The following is a 27,770-nucleotide window of genomic DNA, read 5'->3' on the forward strand; positions in this document are numbered from 1 at the left end:
AATTTGAAAGTGACTGTTACAGTTACACCACCGCAAATGGTGATTGATTCTGTTACACAAGAAGTGTGTTTACGTTCATAGCTCTGTTTTAATAAAATGGGTATTTAAACTTTTTTAATCTCTGTAGTTACTTCAGACCCAGCGATAATTCGCTTTGCATCGGTTAGGGGTTTTGAACTAGTTTATCCTCCCGAAACAAGGCAAACTCTCTAAGTTTAACAATAAAAATACTCATTATTTTTTAAAGGTACTAAACAATGAAAATACTCAACAATTGTCGTGCTTTATATTTATTGATTTACTACAGAAAATGCAGAAATAAAATTTACATAGTCGAAAGGTTTAATAACGCTTTGAATGAATATATTAGGAAATATATAAATGCAAATGAAAAGATATATAAATATTTTCAATTATCTTTATCAATCATCTTATCAATTTTACTAATTTAATGCTTATTTTAACTTTGTTTTATTTTAATGTTTTAACTGGGTTGTAAAATCTTGTAATGAAAATCTGCAGTCTAAGTATTAACATTTCATATGTTCGTTTCAATAAATACTGTTTGTTAAAGACAAAACATTATCAAAAGCTGAGATCAGAAATTAAAAAATAAGCTATCTCGCTAAATTAAATTATTTTAATCACAAATAAAAGCAATTTGAAAACTCTTTTTAAGTCAAGAACTTCAGCCGATATATTCATTCCACATATCTTCAGCATATGCTGTCATACTGCCTTCCCGACACCTGTTTATGTATCTTGGAGGGTTGTACTCGTCAGCTGGCACGTATTCATCATTGTAATTGCACCAGTTTCTAAAGCCACAGCAATTCAGTCCGGCAATTAGCGTACACTGACCACCGACGGGAATACAGTCTGACCTGTTCAATAGGATAAAATTGTGCTTGAGTGTTTCTTTTTTTTACTGTATTGGTACGAAATTCTTCAACTGGTAAAAATTTCAGTTATTCTATGGAAGACATAAAATTATCCCTACTCATGATTAATAATGATAAAAATTTGTATTTCAACGCACTTTTTCTTTTCCACTGATAATGGAGTAGCTATTCACAGGGTTTAGTTAGATTTTCTTACAAAAGCCTCATTATCCGAACTGTTTAATAACTATATGCATGTGTTATAACCGCTAAGTATTTCCTTCGGATGCAAACCGAATATGTGAATCTAAAGATGGAAACTTTCCTGTCAATTAATGCATTACATTATTTGCATGCACGAAAAGAAAACATGTTTAATCCACACACAAATACGCTATTTTAAAGGGAGTAAAACTATTATAAAAATGAAAATTGTATAAACTGTTTAAAGATACAAATTATAGTAGAATACACAGTGTTGAAATGTGGACATGATAACATTTATATAAACATTTTCATATGAATGCATTTAGAAACAAGGCATTAAATTAGCTATAAATTAAAGTATTATTGTAACAGAACAATGTATTATAACATTAGCATGAGAAGCATATTTAGATAAATCATACAACAAAGCTATACATTATTGGGTAGCAAACATACGTAATAAAATAGAAATGTACATAGAAGCAAATAACAAAGAATTATTCCAGGCTGTCAGCTATACTGTTAGCAATGGTCGTACAATGTCTTATGCGAGTGAGGAGGACATTTATTTTTCCTAGTGCTTCTGACCTATGCTCATCCCTGGGTCACGGAAGGATCTTTTCAAATGATATATTTTTGGTTTAGGTGCAATCGAACAAACAGTGATAAGCATCACTGACACTACCGCAGATGCAAAGCTCATTATTTCTGATTCCAAAACGATGCGAGCAGGAAATATATGGCTCAAGTCCTGTCAGGTATTGTGTAAATTGTGGTGAACCTCTATTAAGTTCTGATCCACCATTAGAAACATCTTGTGCAATCTTTTGCCTGTAATTGCCATGTTCCAATAGTTCTGCTATTGTTTAGAGAGTTCAGGGCTAAATGTAGCTTTAATATATACACCAGACGGGATGAAGTTGTGAGTGACACATAACTGCGAATTTTGCAGTCTCGTCAGATCAAATTAACATATTATTTTGTCCCGAACTCAGTTCATCATAAAGTAACTGATTATATGAAATTTCACGGTTTCGTCTTATTTAACACAACACGAAAATTGGCATCAACATTAGTTTTCATGAAAATGCCTTCAACTTAGGCATTCTAGCTAGGCAGGCAGTTTTCCCTATATTTAAGATGAAGAATTACTTATCAAGTTTTCTTTAAGAATTTCTTTATTTAAAACTTATGTCTAGTTTTAATTACACTTCGTGCGCGTAGCTGGATGACGGTTTCACCACAGGACACTTGTATGTGACCTAGACTCCTCTAGTAGTGATGTTAAGTAATCTGATAGCTCAGAGATATCCTATAACTTACTTGTTGTTGTTCCTGTAAAAATTACAATTCTTTGCAGATACTCATATTAGGCTACACTCTCCCACATAGGGATTTGAATTCTTACGGCACCTCAGTCAACCAGATACCATTCTGGTCTCTTAGGGTTCCTTCTGTTGCTTCGATACCCTCCCTTGTTTCGCTACTGAGCTCCTGAAATGGCTACAGCCCTGGAATTGGATATCTGCTAGCTCATATAAGACATTTATTCGCTAAGCTGCCCGTACTCAACAAAACAGCATATTTTCTGCAATTCGGAACTGCAGCAAATTCCGTGCGCAGTCTGAACACTTAGCGAAATATAGTATAATCATGCGAATCGCATTTTACGACGAAGCCTAAACTTAAACATACTCATTACATTCGTATTTGCTCGAATGGTGCTCCCATAGTCCAGGAAGTTTTTGCTTCCAACCGTAGGAGGATGTGGGATGTATACCTGCTTTCCTCTGTTATATCCCTCCATTACATTGTAGGGTTACCCTTAGTTTGAATAACCAAATTCAAACTAAGGTCCAATTTTTGTAACGATTTTCAAACTAAGTTCTAATTTTTGTTAGTCTATTTTTTGCTAGTTAATTTTTGTTTTTCTTATAGTCTAATTTTTGTTATCTTTTCTGTACTCCTTAATTCCCCTCATATTTTCTTGCCAGGGTGCAAATAAGGTTAAAATGGAAAAGAGTATTTAACCGGGCGAAAAGGGGGAAAGTTAGATAGAGCGCAATTTTGCTAGTATAGCACATTGCTATTTTGTCCTTTCTGTTGTAAAATTTTTGTTGCCGCTACGCCTTTCGGCCGCTTATTAAAGTCTATCGCCCGGGTAGGTTGTTGAGTCAGCCTATTAGTCTCAAGTAATCCAGCACTAATCTTTGCCATATTTAAAGTCATAGTTAAATTATTCTTAAGTTCCCACCGTACGTAATCGGTGTTATTGTGAGCGCAAAGTGCTTGCATTTTTGTTAACGAGTTTAATCAAATAAAAGAGCAATTTAAACCCTTTCCCCGTGTGCTATTTCTTCACGCCTCTTAGTACTAAGATCTTGTCTTTGCATGATAGCTAAGAAAAGAAAGATACTAAAACCTGTCTACTAAATGTACCTTTATGCTGTATTACGTTTTCATTGCACAACTTATTTAATAGAATACTACTTTTTCGTTGAATTACTCATTTATTTTATTACGTCTTTACTAATTGTATACTATTATATTGCTCTGCTTATTTATTGTATTACTTTTATAATTATTTTATTGTTCTGACATTGCAGTGTGTTTCTCGCACCCGCTGTTCCCAAAACTGTAGCCATTATACAGCTACCTACTCGCTGTAAAGCCATGTTACTCACCTAAATCCTTAAATTATTCAATAAGCGCTGCATAATGGAGGACGAGGGGTATGCACCTGCTTACCTCTGGTAGATGGTAGGTGGGCTCTGGTAGACTCTGCCTCCGTTCTCCGTCGCTTGATGGATTGTGTTAGGTAAGATAGGTTATCAAATGTGTCACACATGAAATATCATCAGTTTGAAGCAGTAGCTTCAAACTGAAATGTAAGGAAGCTGTTTGCCTTCAAGTGATGTCGTGTATCAACATTCAGCATGTAATGCCACCAGAGCAGATATTACACCTCAGTAGTTTACGCTTTGCATAAAAGTAAAGTGCTCAAATCCTTTCATTATTATTTTTATTGTCATTTATTTACATCCCCTAAAGTAAGTTACATTTTAATCAGATAATAACTTCACTTGCAAAGACGAACTCCTCTCGATTTGTGTGTGTGTGTGTGTGTATTTAATTATGGCAAAGCTTACTAGGGCTATCTGCCTAAGGGGGAGGGATGTCTTCGTGGAGGACTTTCTAAGGGAAACTGGCTCGTATACACGTTACACATGGGGAAAACACGAAAATACCCATGCAGCCAGCCCGTTCGCGGGATTCGAACCTCGGACCGAACTACCAGTGTTCAGCGACGTTACCGCTCGGCCGCTGGTGGGCCCCCTCGATTTGTATCTACTCCTTTGGTTTTAATAATCAAAAGGCAAATTTACTGAAATATGCGAAAATCTTTTGCATTAAGCTCATGTTTAATATACAGATCAGATGTGTATTCACAAGCCAGGTTGCTTGCGGTGTCAAATTTTAATTCCATAAAGTATTTTGGAAACAAAACAATGCTGCATTTTATTCTCATGTTGCACTTAAATGCCTTCAGAGAAAATTTTACTTTTTGATAATATTAAAAAAACCAAATGCATTATTCTGTATCATTATTATCATGTTTTACAAATAGCATTTCTTACCTTTGTTCAGCCGTTTTCCTATTCGAAGGAATCGCATCTATGAACTTTTCTATTAATTCTAATTTTCGTAATTTCTGTTGAACAGCTGTAAAACAGTAGAAGAATATGCATTAAGAAAATAGTGATGTTAATTATTAAGATCATTTAATGTTTGGCTAAATTTATTATTTCGTAAATAATCATATTATGGAAACCTTAAAAGTGACATTAAATGCTTATGAGCCTTCAGGTTTCAAGTATCATTTATATAGCCTTTATAATCACAATAGAGTTCACACTAATTAATGTTCTTGCAATTAAAGATAACTTGTCATCAAGTTTCTTTTCATAAAAAAGTGTCAATGGCGCAATTTGGAGTATATCTCTTTCGCAATTAAAATTACATTAAGAATCATATTTATCATATTTACACATTAAGTATATTTTTCACAAATTTTATTAAGTGTATTTTTACATATTATACATTGAATATTTTTTCGCAAACTGTATTAAGTATATTTTTTACAAATTATACATTAAGTATATTTTTCTATATTAAGTCTGCATTTTTTTTTCTACTCTAAGACCACATTAAGTCTATATTTTCTATATTATTGGCATTAATAATTAAAGTAGTAATTATTACTTAATAAGAAGAATTAGCAGTTTACTACTAATAAGAATTAGTAATTTTTATATAATTACTGTAGCTTCAATTATTAAATAAAATTGCTAACTTAAATTATTAAATATAACTGGCTTTAATTATAAAATTGTTAAATTTAATTGGCATTAATAATTAAATTGGCATTAACTAGTAATAAGAATTAGCAGTTTTATATATAAGCTTTGTAAATATAGAAAAATAATTGCACCGGAGCTGTTTTTGAAACCCCTGTTAGGTATCATTGCACAGAAAGGTTTAAATAGAATATTTTAGAATATGTCACTTTTGAAATTAACATTATTTTGAAAATATTACCCATAAATTACATTGTGAAAGATTCCTTCTAAGCAATTTATTTTCCTTTTGGCCAGTTTAAAAAATAGCTTTAAATATGTAATTTATAAGTAAGTTTCAAATTTTTATATTTTTTAATTGCTGTATCCTAAATTATCAAATCAACATTTCATTGATAAAGCTGTATAAATTCCTGATGCAAAATCGCAGGATTGCAAAAACTGTGTACAAAATATTTTTATTGATTTATTTGATTATTTATTTTTGTACTTCTTTTTTAAACAAATTTTTGCAATTTTGACAAATGAACGTAGGTAGAATGAAAAATTAAAGAATATTTATTTAAAGAAAGCAAGAGGGCTGTATTTAGGACTCCCAGATTCAAAATTATTTTCTCAAATATTTTGAATTAATCAGGCAGCTTTACTATATTAACGTTAATTTTCTACCCAGGTTTTTTTATTTAGGCTTATGGGCTTTACTACATATCTATTATAATTTGTATATAAATAATTTGAGTTTTGATTTTTTTCCTAAATTATGATTAGATGTGTCTAAAATACCCTTTTTTCAAAACTGATGTTTTAAAATTTGAATGAAAATTCTAAATAGAAAATTCTAAATTCAATTTTAAAAATTTTATTTTTATAAAGTCAGGCGCGAGCATTTGCTCTAATGAATAAATTACGCGAACTGAAGACAGCAGTATATGTATTGAAATACTAAAAAATGAAAGTAAAATTTTTAGAGTTAGACTTGCTTTGGTAGTATAAACTAAATAACTACTAATTTTCTTTGGTATCCAAACTCCTAACAGACTTTGAGAGAATTATCACTTGGTCTGAAGTTAACTACAAAGACGAGAAGGTTGAAATAACCCTTTCATTAAATCAGAACTTAAATTTTATTTAAATTCTGATTAAATCAGAAACTGTACAAAAAATATACGTCTCATGTTTACATAAACAGCCACCGCGCTGGTGGCGATATAACTTAATGTAGAATTCAAATTCAAAAGTTAAACGAAGCCTGTTAGTCAGAGACAACACAAATTAATTTAAACTAAGTTGCCTCAGAACTGCTCATTGACGTAAGAATTAAATATCGGTAACAATAACGCAAAGCCGAAGAATTACAACCTTATCAGAACTAACGAAATCTAGTAGGGCGGCCTCGAGAGGCAAAAACATGATCTGTCTTACAATCAAAAGCCCTCAAAGTCTCTCCAACTCATTCACATTTCTGGTGCGGAAACAGAACAGAAAAAGCGATAGTAAACGCAGAAATTATAAATACCTGGTTAATAAGAAGTAATAGTAATCAAACATAATTCTTAAAATTCTTAAAATTACTCACAATGCAACTAGTGATTATAGATATTTTCTTCTTAAAAATTCGATTTTATATTTAGAAACCTCAACAGTTTTCGTATATGTTCCGTATAAGGAAAATTGTTTCCTTCTTTTTGAGTTCTGACCGCAACAGAATCACATTCAAACAAGAATTACATAATTCTGTTTCTTTTGAGTCATTAAGTTGAATGAGGATTTATATTCTCCAAACAATACATATACACGTTTTATCAGTACCGTACACTAGCCATTATAGGCGTTGGCCAATACTAAGGCCGGAAGCGGTCACTTTATTACGGAGGCACCTATGCATTTTCTTTCAGATTCATGACTAAGATTGCTAATCTTATTTTTCACGCAGCACTGATTCGCAGAAATGCATTTATGTACTATGCTTGGCTTGGTTAGGCAGATTTGACTGATGTATAAGATTTGCCTACAAAAGTACATTATTTAATAAGCCCCCTAAATACGTTATTTTTAGAAAATTAAAAATATATTTAAGTACTTACTACAGGTAAATGTTTCAATTTAACAATGTCATGTCGGAGTTGATTTGGCAACAGTAGCATTTTATCGCTGTCAGTTCGTTGGAGCTTAGGATCGCTACGGAACAGAATAGCGAGTTTTTATTATGAAAATTCATTACAAGAATGACGAGTGTTATGCACAGAATATTACGAAGCTTCATATAAACTTAACTTTGGGCGGGCAGGTGCACCTATTAACAGTTCGTAAGCTGATAAAAGTCTGAGGACACAGGTTCGACAGCAGATATTAAATAACTGACATTTTCATTAAACCGGTTTGTTCTAACTATAGCTAGTGCATGTAATGGTGTTATTGCAAATTCCCCCCCAAAAATAATAACTTGAACAACAAATACCTAAGGAATTTGAATGTGTCATTATCCATCTCATTAAACATATAGAAAAGTGATTACGAATTTCATCGTTACAGTGCAGTGCTTCAGAGCAAGCCGTGAAAGACATATGCAAGGTATTAGATTCCATTCTTAAATCAGAACATTAATTTGTTGTAAGTATGATATTTTCTTATTTTCTAAAAATGAATTATTTTACAAGGCATATTAAATCCGACGCTTTTGGGGGACAAATTTTATAAGAATTTTTCTTTTATTATTCATTTTACATGATGTGCTAAAATGGCTGATATTCTTTAAAAATTTGGCAAAAATGTTAGCTGTAGGTAGCGTAGAGCTTGAATAAAGCTCTATTAGTTTCCAGGACCATTATTCATAGAACCGTCTACTTCAGAAACAAAAACAAAAATTTGTAAAGGTAGGAATAGAAGCTCTGCATTTATAATGAAATCAATGAGCGAAGCATTGAAAAAATGAACGTAGATTCATCTGTCGAGAAAAATTGTAAAAAAAGCGAGAAATTTTAATGTTAGGTTGTAGAGACATTAGGATTTTTTGGAAGCAAGTGCGATTAAAAAATTAGCAACGATTTCGCCGGGATTTGAACCGCGGACCTCTAGAATACGCGCCGATCATGCAGAACCACTTCACCACGAAGGCATGCTAGGAAGACGGGAGAAATACCTTATATACTCCCCCTTTTAAAGGGCGACTGGAGTTTTTAGAGGACCCAATCGCCAAATTCTGGGTGAGGAGAATCATCACCCAACACTCTTTTTTTTAGTTCGGGCACCACTGTAGAGTCATTAGTATTTTTTAGAAGCAAGAGCGATTGAAAAATTAGCAACGCCTTCGCCGGGAATCGAACCGCGGACCTCTGGAATGCCGGCCCAGTGTACAGAACCACTACACCACGAAGGCACGCTAGGAAGGCGAGAGAAATACCTTATAAGGTATTTAAAAGCTTTAGGAAGATTTAGGTAGTGTTTAATTTCTTTTAATAAAGATAGTTAAAATGTATGAATGTGAAAGAATCCACTTCACCAAATGAAAAGGATTTGTGGATACTTCTTTTTCAGAATCGAGATCAAAACTATGGCTAAATAATCAGCTATGATTAGCAACCAAAGATTTGTTTTACTTCTCCTTTTCAAGGATAAGATTTGTATTCTTTTATATAAACTTTCATTTCATTTTTGATTTAAACGATATAGTATGTCATAACATATTGACAAGATATTCTTCTGCATTTCTCCAAGAATGGAAATCAGTGACGAAATCTTTTAGAAACGGATAACTAATTTTATTTATAAGTGAGAAAAGGACATGAATGCTGAATTAGGGAAGAATTCGAACAATCTGGTATTTCGTAACAGGATAAAATGCGATGACAATAAAGTTATGCTGGTTACTTACAATAGCGTCAAATCTTTCATGGCGAGAGTAGAAAATTGTTTCTAAGATTATTTTCATAGATGTCTGATATGCACTTGAGTTTTCACTAACTTAAATATTATTGTTATACATTTTAATCAGTATTCTTTTAAAAAGAATGCATTAAAGATTTTTTCCTTCATTTTAAAGAAGCTCAGTGCGAGTTCTCGCGTTGATGCAAATAAAGCATGCCCTTTGCTTACAAAAGATGATCACTACATTTTGAATGCATCTTTTCAATGCACAAATATAAAAGTATCTTAGAAACAATGCCAGGTTGGTGTCTGAAACACTGCATTCTGGAAGAAAAGTAAAATGCATTTAGATATTAATTCAGAAATTTGGCAGCCCAGAGGAAAATATTACTACTGTAATTCGATCAGAAATGAAGAAGTTGATAAATTTATACATAATTTTCTAACGTATGTTTATTTATTTTGTCGTATTCAATCTCCGTATATATATCAATCATTTTAAAACCACTTGTAATGTACATAAAGAGATCGATCCCGAGCTGTATGACCTTTTTCGTATGGAATCTGTGCTGATTATTATAAAATGGACTTCAGGAAGAAAAGAGTAATTTATGTATATTAACAAATGGTTTGGAAAGATACATAGCAGACAACGTTCGCATCATATTTCTCCCTTGAATATTTTGGATTATTAAACAGAATTAAGATCTCTAGTTTCTAGAAATGCATCGTTCTATTGATTTTATATGCCTGGTTCGCATTGGTTTATTTGATTTTCATTTCCAAAGATTTCATTTGCAGATGTAAAATATTCTCTTTCTATATTCCTGTCATTGTTTCATGGAACTACTGTTTGAGTTTATATACTCATTAGTTTAAATTCTTTTGGTGTCTGCTTTCCTTCGTTTCGCACTTCGAGATGAAGAATCTGCCACTATTTCAGCTATATGGAATAAATGTTTTAACGCTTTAGTTGCATTCCGTATTTTGCAAACAACCTTGACTTACGAAACAAGGAGATATCTACATTTTTTCCGAAAGCTATATTAATGTTAACGGTGGTTTGATGCAGGATTAGTTGGTTGATACTGAATGAAATTATCTAGAAAGAAAATTATAAATTATCTATTTTAAAGTTCTATGAATGGATATCTTCTTTATTCGATTAAAACTTCGAGAGATCTTTTCTATATTAATGTTCCTTCTTAAATTTTGGGTTTCGTTTTCTTTCTGTATGGATGTTAATAAAGTTGATGAAGCTCAAACGAAAACTAAAATGACAATGTTGTTATTAAATTGGCTGAAAATACATCAGACTGTTAATTTTGTGGCTAGTGTTTTCACACAAATAAATGTTGAAGGCAAAAGTATTTTTGGCATTTTAAATGAGAATAATTTACAAATGATACTCTTGAAACAAAAGAACGATGTTGTAAATGAATAAAGCAATAAACTTAGCAAAGAACTGTAAGAACCATTAAAGCGTTTTGACTATGTAAACTGCTATTCAGAAACTAAATAGAAATTAGGTAAAATATTGATAGTTGATAATAGACTAATTAAGGAAAAGGAGAAAATGATCATTTTCAAAATTATGGATTAGAAATATAGTTAATAGCAATACTATTAAAAATACGACCAATGAAATAAAATAGGAAATATAGTAGAATTTCTAGAAGAATATTAAATAAATGAGCCGTTAATAAAAATACGAAACTTGTTTATTTTGATTATGGCCAAGCATGTAAGTTCTATGCGCCTAATGCCGCGATCAGACGGGAGCATAAAAGGAATAAATGGTTAAAGCCGAACTCCGTTGGCAAGGCAACCGGTCTGTGCTACGTCACAAAATCTGGTTTAGGAGTCGCCATCGAGACAGATAAGGCCTGCGCGCTGAGTTACTACGTCACTGCTAGGGGACCATGGACCTTAAGATCCATGTAAGGGACCGGTCTTCGTGCAGTTTACCTTCCTTGCTAAACACCCGTTTTTCAAAACCTATTCTATGAAATTGGTATCTCTTACTATAAAATCAGTCTAAAACAAAATTGGCAGTATATTGTTTTACAAAGCTTATACGAATATGAAATATTTTCATTTTCTTTTGTTGGTATTTATTTTCAAAACAAAATTATTTGAGAATGGTGTGGTGCTTTTAAAAGCAAATCATTTCTTTGAAGGAAAAATCAGTTTTAAAATTCAAGTAGCAAAAATTTTTATTTTGATTTTTCTGTACTGTCGTGTCTCTCGTTGATTCCCACCACCACATCAAATTTTTTGTTTCACCCACTACTTTAACAAAATGCTTGCCAGTGGGAACACATATTATCTCTCAATCTATAATTATTGCATATTTTTATTTATATCTATCATATTAATGTAGCAGGATTATAAAACATCAAACGAATGCAAGAGACTACTTAATATTTAGACTAACATTTAAATGCCTTATATCAGTCAGAAAATTTTTCTCAATGTAATAAATTACTAAATAGTCTATCTTTAAAATTATTTCTTACTTACATATTGTATGTTAATCTGTATTACAGTTAATGTTTTCCTTTTAATGCTATATAATTATTCAACAAAATCTGCAGTTTAATTGAGATAATGTTTATTACATAGCTCTGAAGACTATCAATATTAAAATTCCAAATAAGACAGGAAAAAAGTTTTTTAAATAAACTTATACACAATTTTTTGAAAATATTTTTTAAATATATGAAATACTTAAAAAATTTTTAGAAACTGAAATTTCTTGCAAATATTTACATTATACCTATTTAACTATAAGCGTTACCTCTGTTCTGAAAATATCTGTTCTATTAATATCCACATGAAAAGAAATATAAATCCTAACATCATGTTCAAAATTTTTTGTATAATGTAAGCAATTTTTTTTAACTTACCTTACATATCTTTTTGGTGATGCCTTGTACTCAACTTAAAGATTGTAATTCAGAAGATAATTAGAAAAAATTGTTTTTAAAATTGCACTGAATTGAAATACAATGAAAACAAGTATGTCTACATATGAATTCAATTACTACTGCTTCTTTAATAACTGTACATTTTTAAAATTTCAGTTTGCAGTTTCGCAATTTAATTACCTTATCTTACATACATTACTTTAGAAACTTTTCTATCATTCTCAGAAAGATTTATATTGCATAACAAATTTTAAACAAACTGATTGCATGATAATAACATATATAAAAGTGAACAGAAGCTATATTAACTAAACATATGCATTTAAGTTTCATCATGATAAAATGATATTTAATGATTTGCAAAAAGCATTGATATTTAAATTTAAGAGCACAGTACTCTGTCAAGAATCAAATTTACTCAGCATTTGATATTCTACATATTATGTAATGAAATAAGTGTTATGCTTTTAACCCCTTAGGACAGTTATTTCATATTAAATTAGTTTCCAATTAAAATAAATAATCGTAAATTTTTCTGACAATTTTTATATTACTAGTCTTAGTAATTATTACAAGGGATGATGCTTCAGATGTCAAAAGTAAACATAAACTCATCCCTTAAATCATAATGAATAAAAAATTACAACTTATAAAAGCCAACAAAAACTTTACAAATAAATATGCAATAAAATAACTGATATTTTTTAAATGCAATGAAATGTTTTCTAAAATATAAATACCTTATTTTAGATATTAGCTTTCTGTAGTGTTTGTAGTTTTCTTTTTAAACAGGGTTTTCTATAGTTATCATTTTTTTTTACAATAGTAATTCTTAAGTAAAATGTTTATGCACACCCACAAAATTTGTTTCACACAATACTCAGCAGTATGACCTAACTCACATATATCAATTGAATTAAATAATTCTAGCCTATTTATAACAGAAAATGCAAGAGTCACTGCAAAATTTCGTTGATTTTGAACTTTTAAAAATTCATTTTCGTATTTCTCAGTATTTCTTTCTTTATTTTTTAACTATTAAGAAGTTTTTGAACTACTGTATAGCAATGCACAATAATATTCACAATGTCTGGGTGAGGATACTTTAAACCTCCTCTATCCATACTTGAAATTAAGCGAAATGAATCTTCGCATATCAGTTCTTTATCAATTGAAAACTGTGACATACATGATGAACACTTCCGTTTTTTGCATATGGCATAAACACAATATCCTGCAAGGTATGTCAAAACTGGTATTACACTTTCGATGCCTAAAATATCTTCATTAGTTACATCAATATTCAAGTAATTAATTACTTCATCTTCCTTTTCACATGAAGACACAGAATTAAATTCATCAATAGTAATTTGACCAAAAGTTGCAGATCTCAATGAAAAAAGAGTTTTGTAATCTGAGTTTGGACTCACATTCAAATATTTGCCTCACTGAGACATGATATTGCGATCCGGCTAAAAATCTATACTTTCCGAATTTCTCTTCTAAAGAATCAGTTTGTATTTTTCCACAGAGAATATATTTCATTTTCAGCTCTTCGATACAACACTCCTTCATTTCCAACAAAGCATGAGTTGTGTGAGTAAGAGCATGAGTTTCTTTCGTGAAATTCCCTGTAGTGCATCCCATGCTTTTCCAAACATCCAGCCAATTCAAAAATTTACTTAAGAACTTCACGTTTTCATCGTCAGGCAAATTAGTTAATGGGTTCCATATTTTCATTTCTTAGTCGTATTCCTTTATGGGGACTTTTTACATTTATAATGCACCACCAAACATGAATTATTTTAATAAAATTTTCAATTTCTTTGGCAAATTGCAGATTCTCTTTTTTTCTTCTAGTTCTACTAGAGCATTCCCTACATGTTAATTAAAAACTTGCAGTGCCAGTTTGACATTCTGCCTCTCTAAATTCGATGGGTTAAGAGATTTAAAAGTCAAAGAGCGATTAAATGTAACTAAATTATTCTTTTCAGCTTCATATAGTTTTTTGAGAGTATAAAAAGATGCAGTTTTCATAATAACATTATTTTCAAATGTCTCAAAATGTGGGTATTGAAAACACTGATTTAAGTTTTTCTGATTCAACTAGTTATTTCGTATACATTTTAATATATGTACTGCATCAATTACATAAAATAAGGGTCTGTCTGTTTTCACTGGATGAGGATAAACGATACTCAGTTTTGGTGGATTTGAGAAATAACACATAGCTTTACGATTGAGTGAATTATTGTCACTTACTTCACAAACCACGAAAAATCCTATATTCTCTAATCCTATTACAATCTTAAGTATAAAGTGCAATATATCCACTGTTATGGTTTTCACAGGTAAAATTTGCACAACATCTTTATACTGGGAGACTAAGCTCTGGATCATAAAAACATAAGCACTTGTTGCTGCATCCTCAGTGTTAAAAGAAGAGCCAACAATATTACTTCCTCTGAAATCTAAATATGGTTTAATATGAATTTCATCCATCATTACAGAAACAATTCTTTCATGAGGTTGAAGTTCCACAAATTTCTCTCTCGCATAATGAAGGAAGTTTACTTCAAATTGCTCTTTAAAGGGATTTGCATTAAATTGAGTACAGATTTTTCTAACTGTTGCTGGATGGGGATAAATTACATTTCCCGAATGTCGTAAAAACTTATAAGCATGTGGAGATATGGAATGCAATAGAGTTGAAAATATTAGCATTTCTGGTGAGTATCTCCGTTTAACTTTATTGACCGAGAAAAGTGAAACTTGTTCGGCCAAAAAATTAATAACAGTTTCTTAGACGTCATCATTCAGTTTAAGAAAGCCCAATAATTCCAAAATTGTATCCAAAATTGACTTCATTTTGAGTTGAAAGCATAAAAATTGAAAATCATTTTGAGCTACAGGTATTAACAGAGACTGTACACCATCTAGTATTTCTTGGAGGTTTCTGATATCTCTAACTTTCACAGGAAAGTTACGTTCTTTGCATGATTTTATTGCAGCATTACCAATAAATGCTGAGACACATAAATAATATTTAAGAACAATAAAGGCTTCAATAACTGGTGCTGCTTGAGTATTAATGTGAATAAATAACGCCTCATCTTCCTTTCTGATTATAGACCAAAATAACGGGATTTGCTGAGTCTCTAAGCACTTTAAAATGTTTGCATATGTTGAAAACATGGATTTTGCTTCTTCTTCTGATTTCGTTTTCAGGCTTTCCTGTAGAGCCAAATGCAGTTGCTGATTTTGTAATCGTATTTTTTATCATACGGAGATTCTCGATTCTGTTTCTGATAGGAAAATATGCAGGGCAACCCGGAAATAAAGATGGTATTGCTTCTTTCGTTAATCGAGAACGTGAAAGAGGTGCACTTATTTTTTTTCCAGAGGATGGATTATATGCACTTGTCTCCATCTCAATATCTTCATCTTTGAAATGAAGTGTCATTGTGTGAGTTATTGCTGAGGGTCAGACTAACTCAGTGGGCGGGGTGCGCGTCACCGACATGTCCGCAAGGAAGAGTAGGGACGATCTGGTTTACTTTAACATTGAAACCTATAGCGCTTGTATCATATAACTGTTTTTAATTATTAAAACTGATACGTTGTATAGAAACGAGATTATGAAATTCACAGTTCTTTTTTCTAATAGGATTTAATACATCTCAATAAAGAACTTTTTAGTGCATTTATTTTTTTACGCGTAATTCTTCTTTACTTTGATAAAACGATAAAAACTCTAAGCACAGAATTTATAAACTTAATTTTGCGTAAAAATAAAGTAAAATTAAATAAGATTGATAGTACGTGATGCTTTGAAATAAATAAGGTAAAATTAAACAAGATCTGATAATTTGTTTTAAAAAATTTAATGAACATTTTCAGGCAGTGATTTTCAAAAGTATAATAACATTACAAAACGATTATTTATTTGATTATATCATCATTAAATTATTAACATTAAAGTGGAATATTTATTTTAGTAATTTATAAAATTCGGATCATAAAATTTTCTGAGTGTAATAAAGGGGAAAAAAAGATGAAATAAAATCTAAAAGCCCTCAGATTTTATATTACGCCCAAAAGGAACCTTTTTTTAACGTTATGTGTGTTACCTATATTTATTGAATATCATATTCTTCGCCCGTAAACCGCATACATTTGAAAACAGCATATTTTTATAATTTCCGCACTGGAGATAAAAATGTTATTTTCCATACAGTGTTACCATTGCTCGCTTTGAACTCGTTCAGTTTGTTAATCAAAAATTTGTTAAGTTTTACAAAATATGAAATAGATTAAAACAAATTCGAAATTCGGCCGTCCAGATGCCCATGTTCGGGTGGAGGATTACATTATTCAAAATTTGATGGCTCTAGATATATCGTCGTTTTTGTCACGGTGCGAGACACATACATGTATTCATGCAGATTCTTCATTATTTAATTTCTTTAAATATAATGCAGGGCGATAGTATTTGGTAACAACAATTTGCAAGGAGACACGGACATTTATAGTGAAACAGCGCAAAATGCCGCTTCGAGCTAATAAATTAAATTCACAGTAAATAAAAAAATCTTATGCAGAACTAAAATAAATTTAAAAAATAATCACTATAAAATACAAGCAAAATTTATTATTACGGTTAAATACAATTTTAATATTAGAATTAAATGTATAAAAATTAAGGCGTCAAAAGTATTTATCACTATGATGTATTATGAAATATAATTGAAATAAAATTCCTTTATGAAAATAGTGCTATAATACTCATCTATAATTTTAAAAAAGCAGCACAATTTAGAATTTTAAACAAAACTTTCAAAAATTCGTTTTTAAATGTTTTAGTTTTTTTACTTATTTACACCAATAAAAAGCATAAAAATTGCAAGAAAAAATTGCTTGCTTGAAATTTTCTATTAGTTCAGATTTAAAATATTATTTTCTAAAAGTAGTAGTTACAAATTTCCTTAAAGCATAGGAAAAGCTAAAAAAATAGCCAGCCCTGAAAGCTTTATAATTATTTGGAACGCTGATTATGCTTGATAAATATGCTAAATTTTTAAAAATTAATCTCAGTTTCAAAAATAAAAATATGGAGAAATTCTAATTTGTGAAATGGGGCGCTACAACCAGCTTTTTCTTGACAATTATACACGCTGCAATAGGCAACCACTGTTAAATTTCTGCAAGTCGTCCCTACTCCTCCAGATGTGATCAAGGTGACAGCTGGGAACGCGTCAGACGAGGGAGAAAACCCATTTGGGTTGGTCTATTTCTTATAAGGTCCATGGTCAGACGAGGGCGTAAAGGGCATAAGTGGTTAAAGCCGAGCTCCGTTGCCAAGGCAACCAGTCAGTGCGACGTCACAGAATCTGGTTTAGGGCTCGTGGCATAGGGTTCCAAGTTTTCAACTTTACGCCGAGTTTGGGATAAGCGTCGACCAATCAGAGCGAAGCTAAAACGAAGCGGCTTTCTTTAGACGATTTCGCTGTCACATCGAAGGCGATGTTTCTTTTAATATGGAACACATCGTATCCGAATGAGTTGTAATCGTATCCGAACGAAATAAAGAGTTGATCTCGCAAGAAATCTACGATGATGACATGCATTTTTTAATGAGTTTTCAATGCATTTTTAATGAGTTTTTCAATTTATATTGAAAAATATGGATGAAACTCGTAAAGCGAAAGTTACGCTCATGATTATGCACGCTGTGTATGATCCTGTAGATGACTGATCCCATCCGATATTTTTCATTCTATTATGAAAATTCTTTAAAAAATGCATGCTTGCAAAAATTTTATTTTTTCTGTGTAAATTATTATTATTACTTTCTTTCTGTCTATATTTTTTTTAAATTATTGCTATATTTTTTTCCTATTTAATTATTTTTGTATTTAAGAATAAATTTATTAAAAAAGCTGGAAATATTGTATTGCTATTTGCTTCAAATGCTAATTTTCTTTCCAAACAAACTTCATGAATAAATTTTACTAAAACATCAAATCAATATCAAGAATCTGCTGTCCTTTTTTAACAGTAAAAATATAACTTTAAAAAAAAAGAAAAATTATTTTCACTTATTTAAGAATAGTCACAATAGTCAATTCAATGGTGTAAGCTTTGTATAAGTAATAAAAGATTAATCTTTTGAGAAAATGCTCTTATGAATTCCAAGAAAGAAAAAATGTAGTGAAATATCCTTAAAACAACAGTCAACATATATTAACATATATTTGTATAAGTAATAAAAGATTAATCTTTTGAGAAAATGCTCTTATGAATTCCAAGAAAGAAAAAATGTAGTGAAATATCCTTAAAACAACAGTCAACAGTTTAGACAGTTTTGTCTCCTGTTTAAGTTCTGTTCTGTTTTGTAATTACGTTCTCCACGAAAGGAATTTACTTTTAATGAAACTAAATAGCACACATAATTCATAACATGGACTATAATTTAACGAATAGTATTTGTTATTATTATCCACTCTTTATTACTATCATTTGAATGGCGTTTTGATCATTAAATTCATGCTATTTCTCTGGTAGAAATTCCTGGATAAGGTATGAATATTTATAATTTTCATGTATTTGAAGACTTGGGTACCTAAAATTTGTCAATGTGAAATTACTTTTGAGATTTGGTCGTAAATAGAAATCAGTGACGTAGCTAGGGTGGGCAAGGGGGGACATCTCTCCCCGGGCGCAGCATTCAGGGGGCACGAAATTGATTTTACGAAATTTTAGAATGAAATGTTTTCAGTTCTTGGCACAGAGAAAGGGGCGCAAAATCTTCAGTTGTCCCCGGGGACCGAAAACCCTAGCTACACCTCTGATAGAAATGACAGCATATCTTGAAATTAAATTCATGGGTTCGGTTTATACATGCAAATTATTAAAAAATAGATGTATACAAACAGCTGGAAAGACAGCAAAATGTATTTAATGATTGAGCATAAAATACATTTTTGGGTGATCGTTTCCTAGTATTGTACTAGTTGCGTTTGCTGGTCATTGTGATCAGTTGTGGGATACTGGTACTAGTGATAATTGATACTGGTAGTGCAGCAAACTACTATAGTGATCGACAGGGACAGTGAATAAGGAGTGCTAAGCACACATGTTTCACTGTCACACAGAAACATGTTTCTTTTGATTGAAAATTAAAAATAATAATAATAATAATGTATTGTGAGTACTGTTTTTAGCTTAACTGCTTTCATACCTGCAAAATGGAAAAATATTATATACAGGCTATCTGTTAGTTATCCTCAAGATTTTTTTAATTAGGCACCTTTAGAATATCGTATTTCTCCTAAGAAAATTATGTATAAAAATTGAAGAAGGTTTAATATAGTATATAAATATGCATGGACATGTTTATAGAGAGTACTACAGTACAATGCAGAAATATTCCATACTGCTTTGTACAGAAATATATGTGCCAACCAAGTATTGGTCTTTCAAAAAAAATATCTCTAGACTATTTCGTTATTTTTGTTTTTTTACCTTCTTCCGTTGCCTCTTGGCTAATGAGAAGGGTAGATAAAAGATCATTCTGTTGAGCCAGTAAAACTTTGTGGCGAGCTGAAAAAGCCATGGCACAACGAAAAAAAGCAGAGCGAACGCGGGAAATCAATCGAGCGGGAGAACAGCGCGGGAAAGTTGTAGACATTCCACGCATCCTCAAATTTAGCTTCTCTCATTGGCCATAGCTTACATCTCGTTCTCGCAGGTGTGAACGGGTCTCCCGTATTTTATGCCCTTATGACTATGCCTCTATGCGCTTTACCCCCAAGTCTACGCACCACAAGCCAGTTTCGATTCAGAGCGCAGGCCTTATCTATCTCGATGATGACGGTTTAGGGCTCGCGGCATAAGGTTTCAAGTTTTTAACTTTACGTCGAGTTTGGGATAAGCGTTGAGCAATCGCAGCGAAGCTAAAACGAAGCGGCTTTCTGTGGACGATTTCGCTGTCACATCGAAGGCGATTTTTTTTTTTTTTCTTTAATATGGAACACATTGTATCCGAATAAGTTGTAATCGTATCCGAATGAAATAATGAGTTGATCTCACAAGAAATCTACGATGATGACATGCATTTTTTAATGAATTTGCACAATAAATTAAAAAATATGGATGAAACTCGTAAAGCAAAAGTTAAGCTCAGGATCATTCCCGCTGTATATGATCCTGTAGATGATTCATCCCATCCATTATTTTTTATTTTATTATGAAAATTCTTTAAAAAAGGCATTCTTGCAAAAAATCATATTTTTCTGTGTAAATTATTATTATTAATTTCTTTCTGTTTATTGTATTTTTATAAATTATTACTATCATTTTCTTCCCGTTAATTATTTTTGCATTTAAGAATAACTTTATTGAAAAAGCTAGAAATATTGTATTGCTATTTGCTTCAAATGCTGATTTTCTTTCTAAACAAGCTTCATGAATTCATTGTATTAAAACATCAAATCAATATCAAGAATTTGCTGTGTTTTGGGGGGACAATAAAAATATTACTTAAAATAATTTTCACTTATTTAAGAATAGTCACAATAATCAATTGAACGGTGTAAACTTTGTATAAGTAATAAAAAAATAATCTTTTGAGAAAATGCTCTTATGAAGTCCAAGAAGGAAAAAATGCAGTGAAATATCCTTAAAACAACAGTCAACAGTCTAGACAGTTTTCTCTCCTGTTGATCTCTATTTTTTAATTACGTTCTCCATGAAAGGAATTGACTTTTAATGAAACTGAATAGCTCACATAATTCATAACATAGACTATAATTTAATGAATAGTATTAGTTATTATTATCCAGTCTTTATTAATACCATTTGAATGGAAATTTTATCATTAAATTCATGCTATTTCTCTGGTAGAAATTACTGAATAAGGTATGAATGTTTATAATTTTGTCGTATTTGAAGACTTGGGTACCTAAAATTTGTCAATGTGAAATTAATTTGAGATACTGGTCGTAAATAGAAATAACACCATATGTTGAAATTAAACTCTTTTTGGTGCTTTAATATGCATGTCTACCAGTGAGCGAAGAATTGTCATAATCTGTCAGCAAATGAAAAATCATTAAAAGCAATTACTTCTGACAATAGACGTGGAGGAAACTTACATCTATGACATTTCAAAGCAGAGCAGAGTTTAATTTGAATCACTCATGTGATATAAACATACCAGTTTGCAGAATTATTCACAAAAATTCCTGAAAGTTAGTATTTACTTTGTACTGTATTCTCTCGCGTGTAACCCCCTCCTTTTTTTTTTTTTTCAGAAAAAGCATATGAAATTCAGGGGTGCGGCTTATACATGCAAATGATTAGAAATAGATGCATACAAACAGGTGGCAACACAGCAAAATGTATTTAATGATTGAACATAAAATACATTGTTGGGTGAACGTTTGATAGTGTTGTACAGGTTTCGTTGTGGTTGCTGGTTATGTTGACCGGTTGTGGGATACTTGTATTAGTAATAATTGATACTGATAGTGCAGCTAACTACTGTAGTGATCGACAGTGACAGTCAGTAAGGAGTGTTAAGCACAGAAACATGTTCCTTTTGATTGAAAATTTAAAAAAAGAATATGAATGTATGGTAAGTACTGTTTTTCTCTTAAATGCTTTCACACCTGCAAAATAGAAAAATATTATATACAAGCTATCTGTCGCTTATCCTCAATAATTTTTTAATTAGGTATATTTAGAATATTAGAGAGAGAGAGAAAGACTCCTAAGAGAAATTACATATAGAAGTTGAAAAAGATTTTATATATATAAATATGCATGTGCATGCTTATAGTATGGAGAGTACTACACTGCAATGCAGAAATATTCCATACTGCTTTGCACAGAAATATGTGCCAAACAGTATTGGTCTTTCCAGAAACATATGTCTAGACCATTTCGTTCTTTTTCTTTTTTTTTTTACCTTCTTCCGTTGCCTCTTGGCTAATAAGAAGGGTAGATAAAAAGCATTATGTTGAGCCAGTAAAACGCTGTGTTGAGCTGAAAAAGGCCATGACACAAAATAACGAAAACAAGCAGAGCGGACGCGGGAAATTAGTCGAGCATGAAAACAGCGCGCGAAAGGTATAGACACATCCACGCATGCGCAAATTCAGCTTCTCTCATTGCCCACAACTTAAACCCGTCTCGCAGGTGTGAACGGAACTCCCGTATTTTATGCCCTTATGACTAAGCTTCTATGCACTTTATGCCACCGTTTGAACGCAGCTTAAGAGATGGAATGCCATCGTGAAGGACCTACTAAGAGAACTAGCCTATATTCATGTTTAAACATAGAAACAAAACACGAAAACACCCATGCAGCCAGCCCCTTCTTCAGTAAATAAATGCAAGTCAAACTATTAATGTCAGAGTGTTGCCGATGCACCTGGTTAGTCTTAAAATAGAACAGTGACTTAATGCATAAAACATTAGAATTGCTATATTACAGTAATTTACATAAAAAACTTAATAAGAGGCAAAAATTAAAAGAAAAATTTTTATACCAGTACTGTGCTATAACTGCAGGATTATATTATAAGTCCTCCACGTTCTGCCCTATAGCTGCAGGATATGCGCAGGTCCTGCACTCTAGCTGCATATTAATCAACTTTTGTGAAGCTTTAATTCATTTTCCTCTGATGAGTTCTGAATTAGAGTTTCAGCAAAGGAGATTAATTTTTGTATTTTATTATCTTGTATATTTTTTCCCTTTTGCATTTTTAGTTTTCGAGTTTGTACTACTAATACTTTTTTTAATTTTGAATTATTTAGATATTGTGTTAAACCTCTTATACAAGGATGCAATTATTAATATTGAGGAATTACCTTGCTTTGACTCCAATTTACTTTTAACTTTAGATACTTTATGCTTATATATATATACCCAATTTTATTTATTTATACGTATATTATTTTATGAGATTTGAAATTTATCTGCTTGTGTTTTAACGATTCTCATGGTTGTAATAGGTTATAGATATCATCCATTCAACTGACATCCGATAACTTCTTTTGTACGTAAATAATATCTTTATTTATGTATCTATATAAATATAGTGAATATAAATTAATATTTCTAAATTAATAAATAATACTAATTTGATAGTGCATTTAAGAAAGTTATACTTCTTTGTTATCATTAGAAAATGGAAATGTTTTGAATTATAGTGAGTGAAAATAAATAAGTTGCCTAGATGATTTTACGGAGAATGAAGTCCAGAATAACTGGTCATATACAGTACATTTGTATTTAGCTTCAATATATATTTTACATATTTATCAAGAAAAAAGACTGATTCTATGAACATCGCATAGAGTATTACATAAAAGATAGATTTTCTTTTGTTTGCTTTAGAATTTCATTTAATTACCTTTAAAATGTATTGATTTTTCTCTAGAACAACCAATTTTAATTTGACTGGAATAAGTAATTATGCAAATTTAGCTAAGGAATGCTATTTAAATGCATTTTTGCATGAGCAGATCAAAAGCATTGAGATACTCAGGAGGATAAAATTTGGTTTCATTGATTAAATCATTTTTCTCAAGTAAGGTTAAGTAGCACTTCTTTTCCTTTTAGAAGAAACAAGAAGCTTCTTCGGATCGGTACACAAGAGAAGATCTTATAACAGTTTTCCCGATCTATACAAGTTTAATATTAATTATTGAACTTTGTATTTCTGTGTTCAGACTTATATCGGATTTACTCTCATATTTCTAATTTTAGAGTGATTCCTCCGCCAGTTTTTTTTTTTTTTTTTTTTTTTTTTTTTTTTTTTTCCCCAACATATGATTTGGAAACTTCTTATTTAGGTTAACAAGGTAAAATGTATGCGCGAATAGTTCAAATGAACTTATTGAACGAAAATTGCAATTTACATTGCTAGACTATCAAGCAAGATCTCTTAATTAATTAGGATATCAAATTCACTAAAATATTCTTTTTTTTTTTTTTTTTTTTTTTTTTTTTTTTTAAATTTTCTATTAAGTCTACTATTTTGCTTTATCCATTCCAAATTAGTGCACTGCATTGCAGTAATAAATTTCTTGTAATAACTGTAAGCTCTATAATTGACTCAAAATCATGTGGAATATGTCACAAAAGATATTTCATAATAATTCTCAACAGGAGTAAATTTCGCTGCATTTGCTAAGCTGTACCATCAAAAAGACTGAGAAAATAAGTTTAAAAACTTATACATGTAATATGTTCTTGGTAGAGGTAAAAAGAAGGCCTGACCGACAGGTTACATGACGTTTCCGTGTTTGTTCACTTGTGTTGTATAATGTAAATACAATGCGACAACGTAAATGTACAACATAATTACAATAATTAAGCTTTTGATATACTGATCGCTCTCCGTATGCAGATTATCCTGGTATACTTTGCTTTGATCAAATGAATGGGAAAATTATAAAGATAATCTGAGAAGTATCAGAGAAGTTATTGAATTGTTAAAGACTCTCAACAAGATTTATTTTACGCACGTTCCGTTAAGTTTACCAGTTGAAAGTCTGAACGACATCTGATTTGCCCCAGTTCTGGGAAATTCTGAAAATCTCCAAACATTCTGCATTTGAATGTGCTTTAGATTAAAGCGCAAATATTTAAAAAAATATTAAAATATCATCCAGTATTATTAAAAAGCTGCATATCATGCTAAATTACCTTCTAGTTCTGGGTCCTTAGGAGCATCATCACAAGAGACCAAAGCAACAGCACCTGCCACAACTAACACCCAAACTATATTCATCTGAAAGAAAACGAAGTTATTCATCATCTGTAAATTCGGAATGCTGTTGTGCATTTGTCATTCATGTTAAATGTTTTCAAATGCTCGCATATTTTCGAATCCTTCTTATATTAGTTTAATTGAGAAAATTATTAATAAATGTTTACCAACTAAATAACTTTATTTGTGTATAATTATGGAGCATGTGTCCTACATAATTCACTGTCAGCATTCGAAAACCTTAAATATTTTTAGATGCATTTTTCGATTATAAAGAGATTATCATCGTGTATCATATGATCCTGAAAGATTGTAAATTAACTTAAACTCTCCTTCAGAAAAATATATACTAGCGGTGGCCATCGCGCGGCTCTCGCAGACCAGTGGGGCGGCTCTTATGCAAATAAAATATATATTAAAGTATGGTAAACTGAAATTAATCATTATACAAAAGAAACTTATTAATTTATTTATTTTCTTATAAAAATTATTAGACGTTTCTTTCAATTTTAAACCTGTTTCATTAATTTTAAAATGGTGTAAATATAGGCTTGTGGCTTTTGAAAAACCTAGTTGCGTCACTCGAACTAACCTGAATTCCAACATGCGGCTGTTACTGACATGAAGTTTGGCTGTCGCTGGCAAATACGATAAGAATTATTTGCATTTAATTAAATTTCTTCAAATATTCCAAAACTTTGCGGGTTAATTTAAGGGATTAATAAGTAAAAACTTTAAATCAGTTATAAGGAGGTGAAACATCAGTAATTGACATCAGTAATTGAATTTTACTTCTATTTTTTCATCCAAAATACTGGATCATATATGTTCATGTTGCAGATTTATAATTTATTTCATTGTTTTCTTTAATTAATTTAGAACATAAATTTCTTTTTCATGCACGTAAATCAAATTTAAATTATTTCATTTCTTTTATTGAATTAACAAAACTGTTGCTCTTATTTCCGATGCATAAACTTATAAAAATCTAAAAAGTACTTTTTTACATGCAACTGTGTAAGTTTTATTACTAAGTATAGGTATTAAAAATATATATGAATAAAAATGCCTCCAGTACATCAATTGGAAACAAATTTGACATGTAAATTAAACGTTTTCTATGAATCGAGATTTAGATGCAAAAACTATCCCTTTGCCATGAATAAAATTTGAGAAATGATGATCTGTAACAAATTTTCTTTGATTAATGTCTAAGTAATGAATTGAAATATACTACGTCATTTCTTTGACTGACAGTTGTCCCTTGTGTGTTTAATAAGTTCAGATGACGAAATTGTAATATAGTAATTGTTTCAAATCATTTTTCTTTTATTCTGACTAAATATAAGTATGCACTCAAGAGAAGAAATGTATTTTGAAGCGCTTACTACAGCTAATACCCAAAACTTGTTCATCTAAAAGAAGACGAGATTATTCTTTATCTATAAATTCAATATAATGTGTATTCATTGTTTATGTTAAAAATTGTTCAAACTGAATGCACCTATATTCTGTACTAATATTGATATTTGTTTAACTGAGAGAATTATTGCTAAACTTTGAGCTACTAAGTAATATTATTTATGTTGTTTCATGTATTATGGGTCCAAGTTAATTTACCGTCGGTACAAAAAAGCCGTAAGTATTTGAGTTGCATTTTTAAATATAAAGAGGTTGTTATTAAGTATGCTGTATACCTGATCATGAAATAATACAATTGAAATTTAACCTTACGCGAGGAAAACAAATACGATAAGAACTAATTTCATTAAATTCACAGCTGTGAAACCGTTTAAGATTTTGATGGTGAATCTAAGATAATCGTAAAAATCAAAATTAAAAGAGTTATAAAGAGATAAAGACTTCATTTAATAATGATATTTATATCTTATGTATGGTTTGAAAAACAAAACAGATCATATTTCTTCTTGATGCACATTTGTAATTTACTTAATTCCTAGTCATAATTATTTTCGAAGATTAATTTCATTTCACAGAAATTAATCAGAGCTAAATTATTAAATTTTCTTTACTTGAACTAAGAAAATTGTTCTTGTTATTTCCGATGGATGAACAATTATTGAACTAACAAAACAGTAGTTATTATTTCCAATGCATAAACTTAAAAAAAATAATCTTAAAAATACTATGCAAGAAGCACTCTGATATTTGCTTACCTGGATAAATGTTGAACGAGGAATGCAGAAAAGTCGAATACTTACTTTTGAAGCGAAGCTGAGTACCGATAAACTAGTAAAGCTTTTCTGTGAAACGAAATTTATATGCAGAAATTTCAGTCGAAGTTACTTTCCGTAACCAATTAAATTCCAGAAGGTAGCAGTATTCCATCTGTAGGAGATATTTTTCTTTGGCTTACAATATAACAAACAGACTGAAATAAGCTGTGCCATTTCTTTGACTGACAGATAAATTTTATAACTATCAAAAATTACAAAAACAAAACTTGATAACTGCTTCAGAATGTCGAAATATGTGATTTCTGTAATGTAAAAGTGAAGACGCTGTCTTGTTTTATTATGAATTACAATTGGATAAGAATGTTATAACATTAAAATATTAGGTGCATCTATATTACGTACATTTGTGTAACTTTGTTTTCTGGAGAACATTTCAATAAGTCTGCTTGACATTTGATACAGCTGCAATATTGATATCATGAGCAGACATGCTAGATGTATAGTTCATGATTTTGTTCAATTTAGTGTTTTTGTTCAGCAAATTCATGTA

The 27,770-nt window shown here is 30.8% G+C and overlaps 1 protein-coding gene across 1 annotated transcript; it reads right to left on the bottom strand.

The window, feature by feature from the left end:
- Positions 1 to 622: 622 nt before the first annotated feature.
- Positions 623 to 27,268, bottom strand: LOC118189694 (uncharacterized). The gene is made up of 4 exons (XM_035360352.2): positions 27,200 to 27,268; positions 24,959 to 25,043; positions 4,727 to 4,811; positions 623 to 884 (listed from the first exon to the last, which is right to left on the bottom strand). Exons 2-4 carry the CDS (start codon positions 25,041 to 25,043, stop codon positions 689 to 691), a joined length of 366 nt encoding a protein of 121 aa, XP_035216243.1. The 5' UTR covers positions 27,200 to 27,268; the 3' UTR covers positions 623 to 688.
- Between the last annotated feature and the right edge of the window lie 502 nt (positions 27,269 to 27,770).

The sequence above is a fragment of the Stegodyphus dumicola genome, chromosome 4 (genome assembly GCF_044657685.1).
Source record: "Stegodyphus dumicola isolate Sdum_Otavi_A_Nest chromosome 4, ASM4465768v1".
Taxonomy (NCBI): Eukaryota; Metazoa; Arthropoda; class Arachnida; order Araneae; family Eresidae; genus Stegodyphus; species Stegodyphus dumicola.

What these genes read in the sequence shown, in the direction of transcription:
- LOC118189694 (XM_035360352.2), bottom strand. Translation starts at nt 25,043, where the DNA reads ATGAATATAGTTTGGGTGTTAGTTGTGGCAGGTGCTGTTGCTTTGGTC. An exon ending in TAAGGACCCAGAACTAGAAG is followed by an intron (nt 4,812 to 24,958) that starts GTAATTTAGCAT and finishes ACTGTTTTACAG; the next exon opens with CTGTTCAACAGAAATTACGA. An exon ending in AGGAAAACGGCTGAACAAAG is followed by an intron (nt 885 to 4,726) that starts GTAAGAAATGCT and finishes CCTATTGAACAG; the next exon opens with GTCAGACTGTATTCCCGTCG.